The 18693-nt window shown below is 44.5% G+C and overlaps 1 protein-coding gene across 1 annotated transcript in view; it reads left to right on the forward strand.

Moving 5' to 3' along the window:
- Positions 1–18693, forward strand: part of CCDC85C (coiled-coil domain containing 85C) — a 107280-nt gene that overhangs the window by 58407 nt on the left and 30180 nt on the right. Inside the window, exon 2 of the mRNA XM_030482708.1 lies at positions 9522–9598. Within this exon, the coding sequence (XP_030338568.1) occupies positions 9522–9598 (77 nt within the window). The remainder of the gene's footprint in view (positions 1–9521; positions 9599–18693) is intronic.

The following is an 18693-nucleotide window of genomic DNA, read 5'->3' on the forward strand; positions in this document are numbered from 1 at the left end:
ATGATTCCATTTTTGCCTTCAACTAATTGTGGTGCTTGCTTTCTCGAATGTAAGTGAAATAAATAGCCTGAGATTTTCTCATGTGATACTTGGACAGGATAGGCATGGCAAACAGAACTGAAGGGCTCTCAGGGTCACTTAACCATCCCTTTGCCTCAGGGCAGGCTCAGCGATACCTAAACTACTTCTGAGAGATGTTTGTCTAACCTGCTCATGAAAGCCACCTTCAGTGGCAATTCTACCACCTCCCAAGGCAATCTCTTCTAGCCCTTAAATTGTTATTAGGGAGCTTGCTCTTGCTGTGTGGACATGAAGAACAATTTATTCACTTCATCTTTTTTTGACAATCATTTACATATTTGAACCCATTACTACATCTGTGTTTGGTCTTTTCTTCTCCAAGTTAAACAATCTGGATTCCCTTAAGCTCTCCTGCTAGATTATGCTTTCCACACTCTGATCCTTCTTATTTCTCTCCTGAATTCCTTCCAACTAGCCCGCATGAGTCTTGAAGCGTGATGCCTAAAACTAGTCACAGATCCCTGTTCAAGATCTTTAATAGCACCAATGAAGGAGGATTATTCTCCCTGTTTACATACAGGGCTCTTGTTTCTGCATCACTGTATACTGCTTTTGCCCCAGCATGACACTGATTTGTGCACAGTTTACAAACTGCAACAGCCCCCAGGATCCTTTCTTACAGAACTGCTGTGTATGAGGAACTGAAGGATGCTGCCACAAAAGTTTAGGTTGCCTTTGGCAGAGGTTTTGAGTGTAGCATGCTGGCAATGGGATTGGCTTAGTAAGCCTTTGGTTGCTATTGTAGAGAATGGGACAGCGGCTACTGCAGCAGTAGCCCAAGTCAGGTGGGAAGGGTTGAGTTTTGGAGGTGGGAGGGAGGAATTAAGTAACTAGATGGAAAGTGGAAATGAGTACAGCCTGTCCCCTTGGTTTCAGGGATTTCCCCTGGGCTCATAGCCTCTTGGTGAGTTCTAGAGGCTGCAGCATTCATCAAAGTGCCGCCAAAAGGAGGGCATGGAGCTAAGCAGGCTACTCTTTCTGAAGCCTCCAAACCATCCCAAATGTTTTGAGTTCTTTGTGGCCGGTGGAAAGCCACTAATCGGCTTTGGGGCTTTTTTTGACTGGGTCACGTGACTGTGCTATCAAGATTAAAGCAGCACGAGGAAGGAAAAGAGGCTTAAACAGCTGAGGGTGCCTGGCAGGTCATTTTAACCTTTTCGTAATCATTAAAGCTGCAGAATCCCATTAGCGGTGAGTAACTTGCAGCTCCAGCCCCCAAATGAGCGCTGGTGACACAACTTACTGTGCACCTCTGCCTTCCCCTAAGGGAGAGTCCATCACAAGTGGCTGGTAGGGCCCAAACTTCGAGCAGAGAGTCTGGCTGTTGCTTCCTGTGCATCGAGGAGGCTATCGCACCAATGAGAAGCAATCCATGGGTCTATGAGAAGTGGAGGATTTATCTCTCTGTATCTAAAATTAGACTCTCATGGAAGGTCCTGCTTAAGCCATACTGTGGTAGATCAGCCCTTGCCCATCTGTGGCAATAGTAGAGAGGTACAGGATAAGGAAGATTATGATGATCTCCTAATTCACTGCTTTGGCACTGGTCAGTTCGCTATGGCTTTACTCTGCCTGGATTGGCAACAGCAGAAGATCCTGCAGGGCAGCTCTGACATGGAAAGCAAAGCTTTTTGGATGGAGTTACATTGACTAAGGCATGAGGCAGTCAAAAAGCCTCCAGTTTGTTGATAATACTCATCTTTTCCTCTCTTACAAATTTTTATGAGCACAGTATCATGTTCAGTTGTCAGTCTGATCTTGCCCTGTACTTTCTCCAGCTTCTGCATTTTTTATTGTCTGCCTTCATATCAGCTAGGAAAAGCTGATAGCAAAATGCTGGTATTACAGTGTCTGGAAGGGAGAATTGCTCTGATCCACCTATGATTTGAATATTGTTGTAGAATTGTCCTTTCTGCATTCAGGCAATCCTTCACTGAGTACATCTATGTAGTTGCACAGTGTGCCCGGGCAGCTGGTGAAGGTGCCATGCTCTGCAAGCAGATCCTCTTACAAGGATAACTGTGGAAAGCCCTGGAGAGCTGCAGCAGCACTGTCTGTCCCTTCCCACTCCCAACAGCAGAAGAGCCGCTACCAGTTGTCCCCCTCAGGAGAGGGGAAGTGTGGTGTCACACTACAAGACTTACTACCTTCCCTTTAAGCAGGTTTTAGGGGTTGAGTGGGTTAGACATCCTGAGATGGAAGCGATTCTAGTGGTTCCTGCTGTGCTATTCCTTGATAGAAAGACAGGTCCCGTGAAGATTGTAATGTAAAGGTCACCCAAGCAAAGAAGGAGAAACTGGTGGCCACTTTCTGATGGGACAAGACAGCTCTCTTCCAGCTGCGCTGCAGTACATGGACACACACATGCACGCGCTCCTGCTTCACTATCAGCCGCCTCCTAATGGAATCCTGGTATCAGGATATCTTGAGCTCCTGTTGACAGTTGTCACAGGCAGATGTTTTGCTGTGTGCAGAGATGATGTCATGGCTGGAAGTTGCAGTGGGGAGGTGTAAAAACCCAAGTCAGGAGAGACCTTATCAAATGGTTACAGACTGACTTGAGGCCGCTAAGCTCCCAGACAGGCCTAATGAACTGGAACTGAGTTGGGAACGTGTGGTCTTGAAAAACTTGAGAGCTCATAGTTACAGGCTTGCTATGAAATGTTAATTAAATAGCTGCAGTGGCATATGTTGCATCCTGCCAGAGCAGCATTTAGCAGCAGCACAGCACATCGCCAGTGGATAACCACTGCCTTGTGAGAGTTGAGTTAAAAAAATGTGTATTAGTTAAGAACAGATTTCTTTGCTATTTGTGATTGGACTGATAACACACTTCTCTCTTGTTTTGACTAACATTTGTATACCTGTTCTATACCTGAGTTATCACCTGCACCTTAAAAATGAGGTCTGATCCTACCAGTCTTATAAAGACAGATGTTATCATGGATGGCTTTGGGTGCTCCATATGAGCCTTTTAGTTATTTAACATAGTCTAATGCAGTGTCTATTCAGTAGAAGTGTGCTGCATCATCTCAGCTATGGAAATAATGACATTTGGCCTTAGTTCTGTAAGTGCCCTCCTGACACCTCTTTAACACTGCCCAGCAGAGTGCAGAGGAAACTATTCCCTGCACAACCCACAGTGAATGAGGTGGAGGGACAAGAGATAGAGCAGGTTGGTATGGTTTGCTTGCAGAATATCTTGCAAAGCTACTAAAGGCTGGGAGCTTCTGTCTGCCATAGACCTTGTCGTTGCGTATTGTCTTACCATATCCCAAGGGAGATCCTAAACTGTGCACAAACTCCTACCTGGAGAGGCATGGGGATTGGGGTTAGCAGCGTAAGGTATTCCAGACCTGAGAGAAGAGAAGGAGGGTTTAGGTCAGTGAGGTGGTGGGCAGAGGTGGTGGGCAAAGGTGGTGGGTTTGTCCATCTCTCAGTAATTTGCTTTAATGACAGTGTATGAAGATATGTGAGATTCATCTCCTTCCCAGATGCTCTGGAAGAGTGCTGTTGGCTTGATAAATCAACTTCCTTACAAGAGTACTGGCCTATTTTTCATCCTGCTTGTCTGTGTCAAGAAGCAAAACCAGGAGAGCAATACACATCTGAAATATGCTGCTGAAGAGCAGAGGTGTGATAACAAAACTGCCGACAAACAGCAAAATGTTTTATTGAGCACAGGTGAAGGCCTGTTTATGAGACAATCTTTGATGGAAGGGAAGGAAGTGAAAATGTCAGCATCTCATCACATGAAGGAGAAGGTGGCAGCTGGCCACAAGGTGCTAACCTGGCACAGCATCACTCCTTCCTGCATCTTTCCTCCTTGGGTTTGGATTATGGAGAATCGTGTTAGGGATGCTGCTTTTTATGAGGACAGAAAGAGCCTTGTTTGCAGGACATCATTGACAAAATATAGCTGTGCATACTGTCTCAAATCATGCTTAGTAAAAGCAGCTCCTGGAGAAAAAATGCAGCGTGAGGCAGCAGGTGTCCAGCCTTGCTGCTGGGGGTGTGGGGCACCCCCGTGGTGCATGTGAGGACAGTGCTGGAATGGGGCACCATGGTCCTGACCTGCCAGCCAGCACCCCATCCAGACACTGCGTAACCCCCTCTTTGTAGCAGACGTCAAAAAGACAAACCAAACCTCAGTGGGGTGCTGTGGAAGGGGACTAAGGCACCTCTGTTGGCTCACGTCTGCTCGTGGCAACTTGTTCCATATTGCCCAGGCTGGGCGTAGGAACCATCCTGCTGCGAGTCCCATAAGAGGGCTCTTGGCAGCTTTCTTGTCTCACGGACACCTACAATAACCTTTTCTTGCAGCTCTGTTGTGAACCACCCTAAGAAAAGCAATTTCATTTTTTTCATTCATTCATTTCAATGCTAAAACCTCGTTAGTAAAAGGTCTTAAATGAAAGTGTCTCAATCCCAACCATGTAGCTATCACACAAACCTCTGCTCTGTGTGCCTGTGGTTTGGAGAAATGACATAGAAGGAAACAAAAACATTTATTTTGCTACTATCAAAATAAATGTATAATTCATAGTATTTACCTCTCTGACACATTCTTCTGAAATCTCCTATGAGAATCAGAATGGTTCCAGTATCTCCAAGTGCCTCTTCAAACAACACTGTTCTGTGCTTTGCAGGCTGAAAGTTTGTTTTCATTGTTAAAACAGTTTCAAATTTATTTTTAAAAATGCTTCAGGAGCCAAGTGGTTCCCTGCTCTCTCAAAGGCTGAGTTAAAACAAGGTAGAGTGATTTGTCTTGCCTCAATTTAGCTGTAATGAGTATTAAGTGGTTTATCTATGTGGAGAAAAGTTGCTCAGCTAGGTTACATCCAAGTTGAATTACACCCTGTTCCAGGTGGAGTATATATTTAAGACAGTAAATCTTGAGGAGGGTGGATAACAGTAATGCTCTTTTTTAGGCTGGAATGTGACTCTTCCACCTCTCTTGGAGAAAATGTGTGGCGCTACATCCAGTTAGTTTTTCAAAGGCTTTGTGAAGAAACGGGACTTCAGGTTTTACAGCTCTGTGAACAATTTAGCTTGAAGCATCTACACTGTACAAGAGATCAGTGGCTCATGGTGATTATGGTTTTCATCCATTTTGCTGTTGCAGGTAGCAGCCTGGAGGGCATGATACCGTCTCTCTCCCCAGCTTCCTCTTCTGTACCAGTGTGATGGTTGGCTGTGACAGGGAGGGTGTTGTGTGGGAGGTGAGGTGTTCTGATGGGAAATTCCTTCCCTCTGGTGCCATCTGGTCCACTATGGCACCCATTGCTCATGCAGCTGTGCTTGTGGCCCTGAGGAGTAACTGGAGGAGGATGTTGGCACTGCTGTCATCCCAGATGGCACTGAGTGCCAGACCGTCCTCCCAAAAAGCTTATCCTTGACCACCTTGCTTAGCCTTGGCTGTGTGGCTTTGGCCTTGTCTGCTTCCCTGATACCGTAGCTCCCTTTCACTGTGCTAGAGCTAGCTGGCTGGTTTTCCAGCCAGGCTAGGACAAGGTGTCAGGTCAGTGGCAGGGCACCAGCAGGCATGGGTGGACTCAAAGTCGGTGCTGCAAGGTGGTGGCTGGGTGGGTGTGCTGGCGGTACGCCCCAGCACCCAGGTCTGGGAGCTGCTCCTGCCAGTGAGCAGAGTGCATTGGGGCTGGTGAAGGTGGAGCATTCCTCACAGCGTGTGGCAGGCTTTGACAAGGCAATGAGGACATTTTGTTTAATTTCTAATGAAGGGGGTGAGGGGGTCCAAGCCATGAGTGGTTCAGCTCTGCTGCCTCTCTGGGTGGGTCAGCAGGGCTGTCCTTGCCCTACGGCTCTGGGGGAGGCAGGAGAGGAGGGAAGCTCTGATAAGAGGAAGGTCAGAGGCAGAAAAATGTTGGGAATGTGTTTCTTGATCTAATATGGGAGAGACGCAGCCTAGAGTTTCTCTGCTCAGCCCGGCAGTGTTACTGCCTGCTGCTATGAGAACTATGGGGTTTTTAAACCCAAGATCAAGATGCAAATGGCTCACTTGGCACCTACTTCAACACAGGCAGGTGGAGGCAGTTAGTCTGTGAGGGCACAGTAACAATGGTGATGGCTCTGAGTGCTGTTTCTCAGCGTTTGCCTGAGATGGAGCATCTTCTTCTGACAGAACAGCTCATTTGCTTTTTTTCTTTTTTTCCTGCATATATTTTATGTTGCTGTGGGGTGTTGTCTGGCTGAGGTCAGACATTGGACATGGTTTGGGGTTGAACAGTGGTGATTGAAGAATTCTAGTGAATCTCAGAGCAGGCTTTCAATACTGTGGGTAACTGTAGAGAGCCATGGGGATGCAGGGATTGCCTTCCCAAGGAATACCCTTTTTTTGCGAGGAATATGAAACCAAAGTGAGGAAATAATTCTCTTTCAATTTCCTTTTCTTTGGCAGACATGCTCTATTTTTTCCATCAACCAACCAGTCAGCCCTTGTAGCATTCGGGGCCTGAACACAACAGCTTCTGTGACACCGTTCATCCACTTAACATAAATTTCCTGTAGCTGTTAGCAGTGCTGGAACCCACCACAACCACATATTGAAGAGGTTGCTCATGAGGTTCAGGTTGCCTGCCTCCACCTTGGGTAACTTCCCACTGTGCTTGAACACAGAGCTGCTGGAGAAGACCTCCTGCAGTTTCTCTGCTCTCCATGGGCACAGAACTCTGAGAAAGAGCTTGTTTGCATCAGAAATAGGGTTTTTTTGGTTGCTGCGGATGTGGTGTGGTGGTTCACAATATAAACACTTAGTAGTGGTAAGAGAGTACAAAGGTAAGGGGGAACGCTGCATATAGCAGGCTCTCTGCCACCTGGGAAACAGGCTTGGGCTACTAACAGGCAACAGGATTAGTTGGTGCTGTGGTTCTTGTGGCGTCTGTGTCTGTTACCGGCATCACATTGAGATCTTCTTTAGCATTATCTAACATTTTTACAGTTGTTCATGCAAGTGTTGCTGTCTGCGCAAATTATGCTCGCAGAGGCTGCACTCGATCCAGAGGCATATCTCTGATTCCCAAGCAGGCATGGATGGAGCCTTTGTTTGACACCACTTTGAATCCTTCCTTGAAGCTGCTTTGAATGCCCTGATACTTTGAGATAAAAATCAGGATCTGTTGTATCAGGATCACTGCATTCATTGTGTAGAGGCACTTGGCCCTGCTGCTGCCCTGGCAGCATGCGGGTACAGGGCAGAGGGGGAAGAACACCTTATCTGACCAGATCTACTGATGGAGGCTGTTGTATCCAGCACATGAGTGGAATGGCAGAGCCTCTGGTTGTCTTCAGACAGACCTGGAGGCTGTTCCTGGAAGTATTTAGCCAAACAGTATTATTGGACTGAATTTAGGGGTAAGGTAATAAAGTGTGGTGGCCTGGGTCCTGTAGGAGTTAGTAAAGTGTGGAGGCCTGTAGTCCTCCTGGCGTTGTATTTAAGAGCCTCAAACTCCCCTCTTGTCCTGCTGGAGGACAGATTCATTACTAATTCAGCAAGTTGTTCAAGCTGATGCTGAATCTTGCTGACTTAAGCACTAATCTTCAGCAGCATGATACTCACCACCTTTTGATATGCATGACTAAATTCAGATGTTGTTGGCACAAGGCCTTTGCGGGGAAGGTGCTATGGATTGATTCTATAACCTATATAACCTACCTGGTTTGCCCTCTTCTCCTCTGACCTGGAGATCCCTCCCGCGTTGGGGTTGTTGTTGGACAGTTTGTGGTCCCTGCAGCTGAAGGTGATATTGCTGTGAACCTTACCACCAGTTGAACTATTCACTGAACTTACATAGCTTCCTACAGTGTCATCTTAACCTTTTTCATGAGGACAGTTTGGATTTCCTCAGTTTGGATGAAGCACAATCCAAACAAAAAAGTGAGCATGTTTCCTCTGAGAGTGTTTGTGCTTTAGATGGGCGCTTGACTTGATCCATCCTGCTGTTCCTTTATGTGCGGTTTGGCACTTGTCTATGGCAGCACTTTTTCAAGCATATTCCAATTTTTCTCTTGAATGGTCAAAGCACTCTCAGTGATTAACTATAGCCTGCATGCTAGCTCTTCTGCTAAACTGCCCCCAGAGTGGCCAAGAAACAGCATCCAGGCTTGTGCTGAGTGCATTCGGTAGGTATTGGCAAAGGCAAAGATAAGCTGTTTAGCACAGAGCCAGCCTAAACCTTATGTGTGTGCATGGGTGCGTGTTCGTGTGCGGGGAGATGCAGGCAGTGGTGCCTGCTAACCACGGTGGGGCTGATCCTGAAGGGTGCTGGCAATCAGCAACACACACTGGCCAGCATCAGCACAGCTGCTCATTGATTCACGGTTGGTGAGAAGCCCTATGGTTGAATAGTGGCTTTTGCAGTCATACCATGATAAATGAAATGAGGTAAAATATAATTCCGTTTTGCAGAGCCCCTTTAGCAGTGCAGAAAATGTTTGGGGGTTTTTGTACACTTAAGCTGCAAAACCCTTTTCCTGCTGCTGTAACAACTCACAGCATCTGCTACCAAAGTGGAGGAGAAATTCTGCGAACATCTAGGTGGCTGGAAGGGACTATTGCAAACCACTAAGCTGTAATGAAAATGGAGAAAAGGTTATCCCAGGTTCCTTTATTTTCTTCCCTTGGAATTTGCAAATGTGTTGCTTCAAAGCACATTTCGAAACAAGAATCAGATGTTTTGGAGAGCAGTAAGCCACCCACGTAGCTCTCCAGCAAGTTATCTTCTATGCCAAGTCACCCTATCTGGTGTTGCTGTCCTATTGCAATGGAAAACTGGCCATTACATTCTTGCAGGTCGAATATTACCATTTTATGTGAGGGTTTTCTGTATTTTATTCTCCTGGAATTTTTCTGTTTGGTGTTATGTGCTTCCACTAGAAAAAACAGATGTTCTGGGCAGGCACTTGCTGTGTGCACCAGGCTGTGTGCATGCTGCAGCTCTGTGGCCTTGCTGTGTACAGTTCTTCCCCTTTTACAGCACTGGGAGTTGTGGCAGTGATCTCCTTGTAGGGCTGTGCCAGCCACTTATTTTTGTAAGGTTTTCAGATGTTTTTGAAAGAAAAAAGGCATGTGTGTGGAGAGGTTGTTTGTTCAAGCCTAAAAGGAAACATCTTGTTCTGTTGTTGAGTATTTTGGTACATTTTAGATGAATGAGAATGGCTTTCAAAGCTAGGAAATTACTTTTATACAATTATGAAACACAGTATTTCAACTTCAATTTCCTTCTTTACTCCCTCACTCCACAACCTAGTGGCACTGACGTGAGTTCACATGGTAGTCCCCTCCTCACCCTATACACTTGGGATTTTATTCGTTTGGTCTTTCTAGAACATGCCTTCCATGGAGTGGGAAAACGTATCACTGTCTGTCAGTACTTGCCTGTAGCACAAGAAGCTTAAATGTATTTTTTTCTCTTTTCCTAAAGATTCGTCTTCCAACTATATCAGGCAACTTGAAACAAAAGTGAAACTGCTGGAGGATGACAACAAGCTTCTTTCCCAGGTAGGTTTTTTATTGCCTAATAGATATTAATGTGGCTTAGTTCTCCTGTTTCCTTATAGTTGTGTCTGACTGCCCACTTGAATGCACAAAGGCTTTTGGTGGACATCCTGACAGGGAAGAGCATAATGGACTTTCATGTCAAGCACCCACTGGTAGAATTTGGTCTCCTTTTGTCAAAAAAAAAAAAAAGGGAGGAAAAGGAAAAAAGGTGAACCCTCTGTTAGTGTCTGTGTGTGTTTCGGAGATGCATTTACGCCTCCCTGCAGAACAGCTTGATCCATCCTGCTTTTGGGGATGCTGCGAGAGTGTGGTGCTGCCTGTGCCCTTGCTGTAGGATTTTGTCTCGCTTGCCCATTTACATTGACTTTAATCTTGTTGAAAGAGGAGGCTGTAGTCAAAAGACAGCCTTGGGAATAGTTTTGTGTGGTGCTGGCTCCCAGCTTTTATTTGAGATCTTGCTTAAATCTGAACAGAACTCTCTAAACTGGCACTTTTTGCTTGCATCTGCCCTTCAAAGTCTACTCCACGTGCCACTGGGCTTTTGATCACTCCTGGTGCTTACCTACCTGTATACAGCAATGTCAAGCAGCGGGAAGAAAACAGTCATTCTGTCTGGTATGTCCCCTGGATGCCCCCATAAAACACCGTGCTTGCTGTAAACAGGGGCAGCTTTGCTGAATTCAACTGTCTATTTAAACTATTGCAAGAGCTAGCCTTTTTCTCTTGTTCTTTGCATCCTTTCACTGTTGTCTGTTCTACCTCCCTTGCATTTTAAAGGTTTTTTCTATACTTTGCTTCTTACTTCAAGCACCGAGTTTCACGATCATTTTGTTCCAGATTCTTTCCAATTATAAAGACTGGAAATGAAAAAACCCTCCTAATTATTTAAAAGAAAAAATACCTTTTTGCCAGTTTATGTTGTGCTGTTCTTTGCATTTCACCAAGTCTGAAAATGGCCTCCTCCAGGATCTATGTTTCTAAAACATCCCTGTTAAAGGATGAAGGACCTATGCTTACTGAAATGTCAATAAAATAATTTTGTCAAACCTTGATTTTACTGAAATACACATTTTAACCTGACTGTGAGCTTTTTTTTTTTTTTTTTTGACATTCACCCCAAATTTCCAGTGTACTCATTGGCATTGCTAGCTGTGAAACAAAACTCACAGGGCACCAAAGGGTTAAAGCCCCAAAAGGGTGCTCAACTCAACAGCTACCGAGTGGCTTCATGTATTAATCAATTGCTAATTCAATTTTAACTCCCTTTGTCTTTCTCCCAACCCTGAGTGAGCTGGTGGCGGTCGAAACCCCAAGACCATTTAATTGGAGCTATTGATAAGCAGACGGGCTGTGTGTGGGCAGCTGAGATGCACATGGATTCAGGAATGGGCTTGATGTGCCCTTGGCCCAGCTTTGTCCTGACACAGCTGAGCACATTACTCCATCAGATCTGCCTTATGAGGTCAAAAAAAAAAACCCGTGGCTGGTAATTAGTCGGTGGTAAATTAATAGGAGCTGAATAGCTGCCTGGGCTTATTGCATTGGGAAGGTGAAGCCCAGTCAGTCTAGGAGAGCGTGGGGCTGAAGCAGCCCCGTGAGCCCTTCCCCTTCTTGCTGTCCTGGATGGGAAGGCTGTGCCTTTTCCTCTAAGTGCAACTCTCCTCAGGTGTCCTCACCTTTCAGGCTGTGTCGCTATGGGTGTTTGAATCCAGGAGGGAAATGATTTTAAAACAGCTCTATGCGATGGTGAAGGGCAGCTGCCTCCCCGGCAGCAGCATGTGCCAATGACAGCATGGCTGTGACCTTCCATGCAGCCCATGTGTGATGTCTTAATGGCCCTCCAAAAAGACCAGGATCTGATCTATTTTAGGTCACGCTCAGGAATACTTCTTTTTATCATACACAGCTTTCCTTACGGCAACAGGAGAAGTGTTGAAGCTACCACGGTCTGGGTGAACTCCCTGGGAATACTGAGCTGTATCACCTCCAAATCTGTCATGCTACAAACCTAGATTTGGATTTTTTCTTTTTCAATGAGAAAGATGAGGAAAATCTGTATAGGCACAAACTCACATGCATATGTACGTGTTGCTCCCAGCACTTTCCTGGAAAAGTGTAATCCACTTACTGTATTCTTACTTGCTTCATCTGATTGGGACGTGTTTAGCTGTTCCCATGCGGATCTTAGGATAAGACTCTAGTCAAAAAGGATCCTGGCAAACTTTCTTCTGTTTTTAAAGCTGCCTGGTGATCCTGGCTGTTTGAACTCTGCAGTGCCAAACTGGCTTGTCAACACCAAAGTCACATTTTAACTCGGCTTGGCTTTCTCCCTGGGAGTATTGACATTGCAATAATATTTGCAGTCTGGTGTCAAGAAGTTCTATCACCAGGATGCCGAGGAGTGATGAAACCTCACGTCCTAAGTAACAAACAGTGCCTGTGCGTTAAAGGATTAACAAATCAGTAGTGGTTATGGAAGTCTTTCTGGCTTCTTTCCAAGTGCTAAACATAGAGCTGAAATGGTGCTTCATCCAGAGGCACCCGAGAAGGCCGGTGCTGCAAATGATATTGCAAGTTTACAGGAGGATTTATATTACGGTGTCTGGTGACACAATGCCTCTTTGCTAGGTGGTGCATCCTGAGCGAGATTTCTTGCTTTATCTTCTTCAGCATCTGGTGCTGGAAGCTATGCTGAGAGGTGGTGTCTTTGTACCACCTTCAGGTATGGGATTAAGTTGGTGCAGGGGTCCCCAGCCTGCACTTTTTCTCACAAAATCTCCTTTCTCTTCCATCAGAAGAAGAGCTCTCCAGCCCATGCCGAGGCAGCTGCTCTGCGCTGTGTTACGTACAGTGCAGGCGTGCTGGGATTCACAGTTCTCTTTTTCTGGTGACTCATTTGAACAGATCAATGGCGAAAGCTGTTCCTCCCCTTGGGAGATCAAGAAGTACCATCTCAAGAGCCACACTTTGCCATGGGAGGAAATTCAGTGGAGAAGCGGATGTTACTTAAGATAGCCATGTGTGGATTTATTTGGTGCCTTTGGTTTATAAGCCTATATTTCCAGTTGGAAAATGAGCTGCTTCTGACATTGCCAACCCATCAGTAATCATGGCTTTTCCCAATCTCCTTTCTCTGAGCAGAAGCGGCTCCAGCTGTATACCTTTCTTTGACTCAGGTTTACACTGTAATGTTTTGCTGGCATGGCTGTGTTAACTATAAAGTCATGCTCTTGGATAGCATTACTGTGCTGGCAAAATCCCTGGCAACAATTGTAACAGTGCACAGCTTTTGTTGCCCTGGTTTATATGGGTTGGGGAGATGCAGTAGTGAATGCTGTTACCAGAAAGGGCCCCTTATTGCCTGCTCAGCGATGCTGGTAGGTCTCTGTGATGTAAGCACAGTGGCAAAGCCTCTGCAGGGCAGGTGGGGACCTCAGTGTCTTGGGGTGGATGATGTCAGCCTTTCTCACAAGTGTACCTGGTTTCTGGAAGTTTTAGTCAAGGTGTAATGAAGATGAGTGTAAGCTCCGAGGGTTGTGTGTTGGCTTTGGAGAGCTTCACAGGCATCACTTTTATAGTCTCAAATTCTCTGTGGAAGAAGTGCACTAAGTTCTGCTGTGTGCATGCAATTGATCTGTGCAATATCATGTGGGAGAAGTCCTGCTTTTCCACTGTGTCATTGTAGAAAGCGCCCAGAAGAGCTGGTGTTAATGTCTCTTTTGTGGTGTCTGGTTGCCTCGGATGAGAGTGCCTTCCATATTGCTAAGATATAACCCCTGAGATGAGAGACCATATTTGCTTTCAATTCCTCTGAGCTGAAAGTGTCTAAGCAGAAAATAGACCCCTTAAGCCACCTCACACTGCCCCGTAAACTAAAAATGAGTTTGTAATTACACCCTTTCCCCTCAAGATTTGTGAAACCTGGTTTTACGAGTTTTGGGAGCTCCAAAGGTAATTCTGGTTAGTTTTATAACTAGTGTATACATTTTAGAGATAATAACAGTGACAAACTTGTGGCCATTCTTTCACATTATTTTGCATTTTCAGCCATTCTGTACAATGGCAAGGGTTGGGCACTTTTAACTAAAACTGAAGCTTACAGGCTTTGTGGACTCATCACCCTGTTCTTCCTCTTCACAGCATAGCATGATGGGCTGTCTGTCAGGACTTCTTTTGGTTTATAGTCTTTGCTGAGCTGTGTCTGGGTTTTCCCTTAAGAACAGGAATGCCTGAGGCCTTTTCCTGCTCAAGGGCATGTTGTACACCTTTGTTTCAAAAAGCCCAGTTTTGAACAGAGCGGATGTATTGGGCAGGTGAGACTCACTCAGAGTAACTGGATGTTTGACAATGAGGTCCTGGTGTATCTCTCAGGGAAAATTTCAGGTCCCCTGGTCCAGATCAGAAATACAAAAAATTCTTCTCTGGGGAGTGGAAGACTCTTGGGATTTATGAAGAACATAAAATTATTTAATTAAAATTGCCAAATAGACTTCACTATTACCAGCACTTCACAGCATTTCAGCATCTGGCTGCTAGCTGATGGGGATTTAGAGTATCCTTGGAAGCTCCTTAGAGCATCCCTGGAAGGTCTTGAAAACTGTGGTTAGTCTTATTTTTAAGAAACTGCATACTTAGCCTGAATTAAAAGAATGCTGCAGCTGTACAGATAGATAGTAAAATAATAGTAAATAATGTCTGTAAACACTGCTATTAAAGCAGAGCTGAGGTTTTTGAACTGGCAACTTCCATGGCGAGGGCTTCTACAGGCTGCCTCAATTCTTCTTAGGCAAATGTGAACTTGGCACAAACATGCGCTCAGCAGGCAGTTTCTAGCATATTGTTCTGAAAATGAGGGGGAAAAACTGGACCCCAGGATTGAAGAGAACCTGAGACTTGTTAGTACTGCAAAGAACAAAAATGTAAATGCCGTTCAGCAGAGAGCTTGATCTCTTTCTGAAGAGCAGAGGACGGAGGAGAAAAAGAAATTGCCCACAGTATGCTGGCTGGCTCCAGGAGAGTCAGAGTGCAATTTCCTCTCTTGTTTTATTGTCAGACACTTTTGTGCCAAGTCTGCCATTAGCAGATCCTGCTTGTGGAGTTGCCTTTTGGCTCTCGGAGCTGCTATAGGGTCTTAACATTTGGGCCTCTCCTTGAATTGCGGCTACAGGGTTTTGTTGCGAGGCCATGGCTTGTGCCAGGAATGTTGCACATTCCACACAAAGCGGAACAAAATTACAAACCTGTCTTATTTCCCCAAAGTCTACCTACTGTTTGTGTGTGAGGAAGATAAGTATAATTGCTTTAATTTAAGGTCTCACAAGGGAAATTGGATTTTTTTGTAATAGAAAGCAACTCAGACATGAAAGCTTTCCAGTTCATTTGGTCTCCGTTTAAATTCAGAGTACTGAAGGGGACATGCCCTAGGTTACTATATTACCATTTTTATGCGCTGTTTAAATGTTTAGATGCATATTAATTGTAACTAATCAAAAAGGAGATGCATATTTGGGGACTAATCCAAATATTTCTTTGAAGTCAATGGTGGGTCTTTCTGTTGGACTCCATGCATTTTGGAGTACATCTCATGCAGAACCAGATTTTCATGGGGCCTTTCATGAGACCACTCTCCAAACTTTGATTTAGGCCTGTAATTGCATTGCATTGCTTACATGTGTAAATGCAAAAGATGTTAACAGAATCCACGAAATGTAGCTTCCTTAGCTGTGGCAGCACTACGTCGAAGTGTGTTTCATTTCACCTCCTTCTTACATGATTTAAAATGTCAAGACTGATCTGAGCAATTTGCTATCAAATAAATGGACCTGAGATTTAAGTATACAATATGAATCTATTGAATAAAATGTGGTTGGTTTTTTTTTCCCCAAATAAGAAATGTACAGTTTTGTAAGAGCAGTTCGACTTGCATCCAAAATACTTTCAAGCCCTTTAAGACAATAGAGTTCCTTCTCTTGACTTTGGACATCAGGGTCTTGGACTGCTATCTAGCAAAGTAAATATTCTCTTGGTATTCACCTCCTATTCATAGGTAGCAGCCTGTCTAAACAGCAGGATCAATGGCAGAAATGAGCTTTTGCAACTTGTCATGAAAGCTGGGTGGTGTAGTGTGTGATCTGGGATTGTCACCTGTGGAATCAAGGGATTTTGCAAGAGTGCCACCTGGCATGTATAAATAGAGTTCCCCAACAACCTAGGAAATAAAAATTTGAGGAGTTCTGAATCCAGAAGTCAAACTACAGACAGAAACATACAGTATCGATTGAATCTCAGGAATTTGAGATAATCATATCATTTCTTTCAACTGAGTAAAAATTTTCGAAGGACTGGAGCTGGATTTCTGTGTAAGAGTGTGAGTGTGAGAGATGCACACATGCAAAACTCTGCCATGCCCCATTTGTTTCTGTTTTGGGTAAGAAAGGACATTGGGTTTAATGAGGCTCAGTTTAACCTCCAGCTGTGAAGTGCAGGATTAGTCATATCCTATGCTTAACCAGCTTTGTGATAATTTCAGGAGATGCCACTTTTTTCTGTATATGAAGACAGGGTCAGGGAAAAACCTCTTAACTGCAGTTAGATCAGGCTATGAAGAAGCAGCATTTTCTGTGTTTGTAACTTGTAGAGAGGTTCAAAGTATACAGATTCTCAGTGACTGATCCATCTGAGAAGGACTGAAAAATGTTTTAAGGGGAAACTAAACAATAGCTGCAGAGGCTTAAAACCAGATTTTTGCAAGAAGTTCAATGCCAAGTTCAAGATCAGCTCAAGAAAATCTTGGTGTCTGGTATGTGAAAACAACTTGGGGAAGTATGAGAAGGATGTTAATCACTCATTGCTTTGAGGTGGGGAGGAGAAAAAAAGAGGCTTCACCCAAAACTGTAAGTTTGTGACAAAATTTTCAGTTTTGTTTTGCTGTTGATGAAGCCAAAAATGCAAATTAAATCTTTGTAGGAGACTTTTAAAGAATATTCAAGCTATCGCATAAAAATTTGGACTGGCTCTAACTGATTCTTCCCGACTATTGGAGTCCTGGTTCAGTAGAGAGCTTTGAACATCTGAGTGGTGCTCCAGAAGAGGGGGATTTGAGTGTCCATCCTGCCCTGAGTGCTGCCCAAAGGAAGAGAGAGGTGGCCAGCAGAGCCCTTGGCCAGCTTGGTCCCAGATTAGTTAAAGCCTGCAAGAGACCTCTTCTGATTTGTGAGAAGGGGATTGAGGTCTTTGCCTTCCTCATTCCCAGCTCCCTCATTTTATGGGATGTGGGGGGTGTCTTAAAGGCAGCCCCAGCGGTGTTGCTGTGGATGAGCTTCGGGGAGTAGATGTGGTGGTTCCCGTTGGCCTTGTTTGTTCCCTGAAGTGCAGTTAACAGAAGAAAATGAATGGTGATTCCAGGAGATGGTCCAGTGAGTTTATTTGAGTGTATCCACATCTATATCCACTGGTCTGGCGGAACTGGGGCAGCATTCCTTAGCTTCTTCATTGACATCCCTAATGAAGAGATTTATTTTGGTGCTAATGAGCCACGGATGGGTTCCATTAGTCTGAGACTCTTAAACTCATTACATACAAGCCACAGACCATACCAATGTTTGGTTTGGTTTTGTTTGGTTTTGTTAACTATTGAGCTGCATTTCTGCTTGGGTTATAGGCTGTGATGCTTGAATCTCAGCTGCACCAGCCCATATTCTCTCTTGAGCAAAGCCTGCCAGTTGTGTGATTATAATTATGTACTGCAGTTTGATTTGAGCTGATTATCGGAGTCTCCCATGAGTTATGGGATTGATCTTTCTCTGCTGATCTAAAACAAGAGGGAAAAAATACAGACACTCTTGAATATTAACAGTGTACTAAAGTTCCCTACCATAGTTGCTATAGAGAATAGAGAGGTTTGAAACTTGCACTGCTTTTATTGCCTGTACCCTACTGAGATACTAATAAAAATATTTTTCAAGGGTGGTTTTACATGGCAAAATCTGCTAAGCTTCTTACTGACTGTCTCCTGATATTTATTAAGCTTATCCTGGTGTTAGCTCCCCTGACAATAGAGAATTCCAGTTGTCACCATTGCAACCAGATGAATTCTGCTCCTTCAGCTTGTATGAATACAATGCATGATATGAGGAGAAGGAGCATAGGCAGAAGTGGGGATGCTTGTTCCTGCATTACGTTTGTGAGTAGCTGATATCCAGCCACGGCACAACATCCAAAATGCACCCTTATAGCTCCCCGTGCTGCTGCTGTGCAAGGACTGTGAACATGATTCTCAGGGTCATACCATTTCCAGTTCCACATGAACAACTGAAAATGGCTTTACTGCTGAAGCTGGCTGAGGTTGTGCTCATGACCTGCTGGCTGAATACTGGAGAGAGAATTGGGACAATAGGTGCCTTGGCAGACCGTCGTCCTCTAAAGCCTTTGTCACCAGTTGAAGGAATGATCCTTGGATGCACTGCATGTACAACAGGAATATGAACCAGTGTAGAGGAATTTAATCTCTCCTGTTACAGAAAGCTCATATTATTACATGACATGGAAGATGTTAAATAGTTTTAATCTCATAATTTTTTTTTTCTTATTTGCAGAGTTCTTTCAAAATCAAAGACGTTGATTTTTTATTGCACTCTCGTGTGTAATTTCCAGCTTGCCTGATAGATGCTGTTGAAGCTAATGGGACTCTTCACATATACTTAAAGTCAGATATGTGCTTTGCTGAGCTTATTTTTGCTTGAATATGTCTTGTAGTGATAACTGCAATTACTGAACCTTAATTCAATTATTTGCTAGCTTCACACAGTGAAATTGCCCATCCCTCAACTTCCTGGTTCATGAGACCCTAAAACATGGATTAATGAGATAAGGAGGAAATCTTTGTGCAAAGTCATGTGGTGTGGGACATTTGCTGGAGCACAAGGCCGCCTGAAAGGGTCACTTGTATGTGGTGCTGAGGTCAGAAGAAACCAGGGCCATTTCCCTGATGCCTGTGTGAGACTCATGCAAGGCAGGCTTTTTGCAGCATCTGCTGCACAGTATTTCAGATATGTTTCTTTGCTTTACCTGGGCAAAATATTGCTGCTTGCTGCGAT

Source organism: Strigops habroptila, chromosome 4 (assembly GCF_004027225.2).
Source record: "Strigops habroptila isolate Jane chromosome 4, bStrHab1.2.pri, whole genome shotgun sequence".
Lineage (NCBI taxonomy): Eukaryota > Metazoa > Chordata > Aves > Psittaciformes > Psittacidae > Strigops > Strigops habroptila.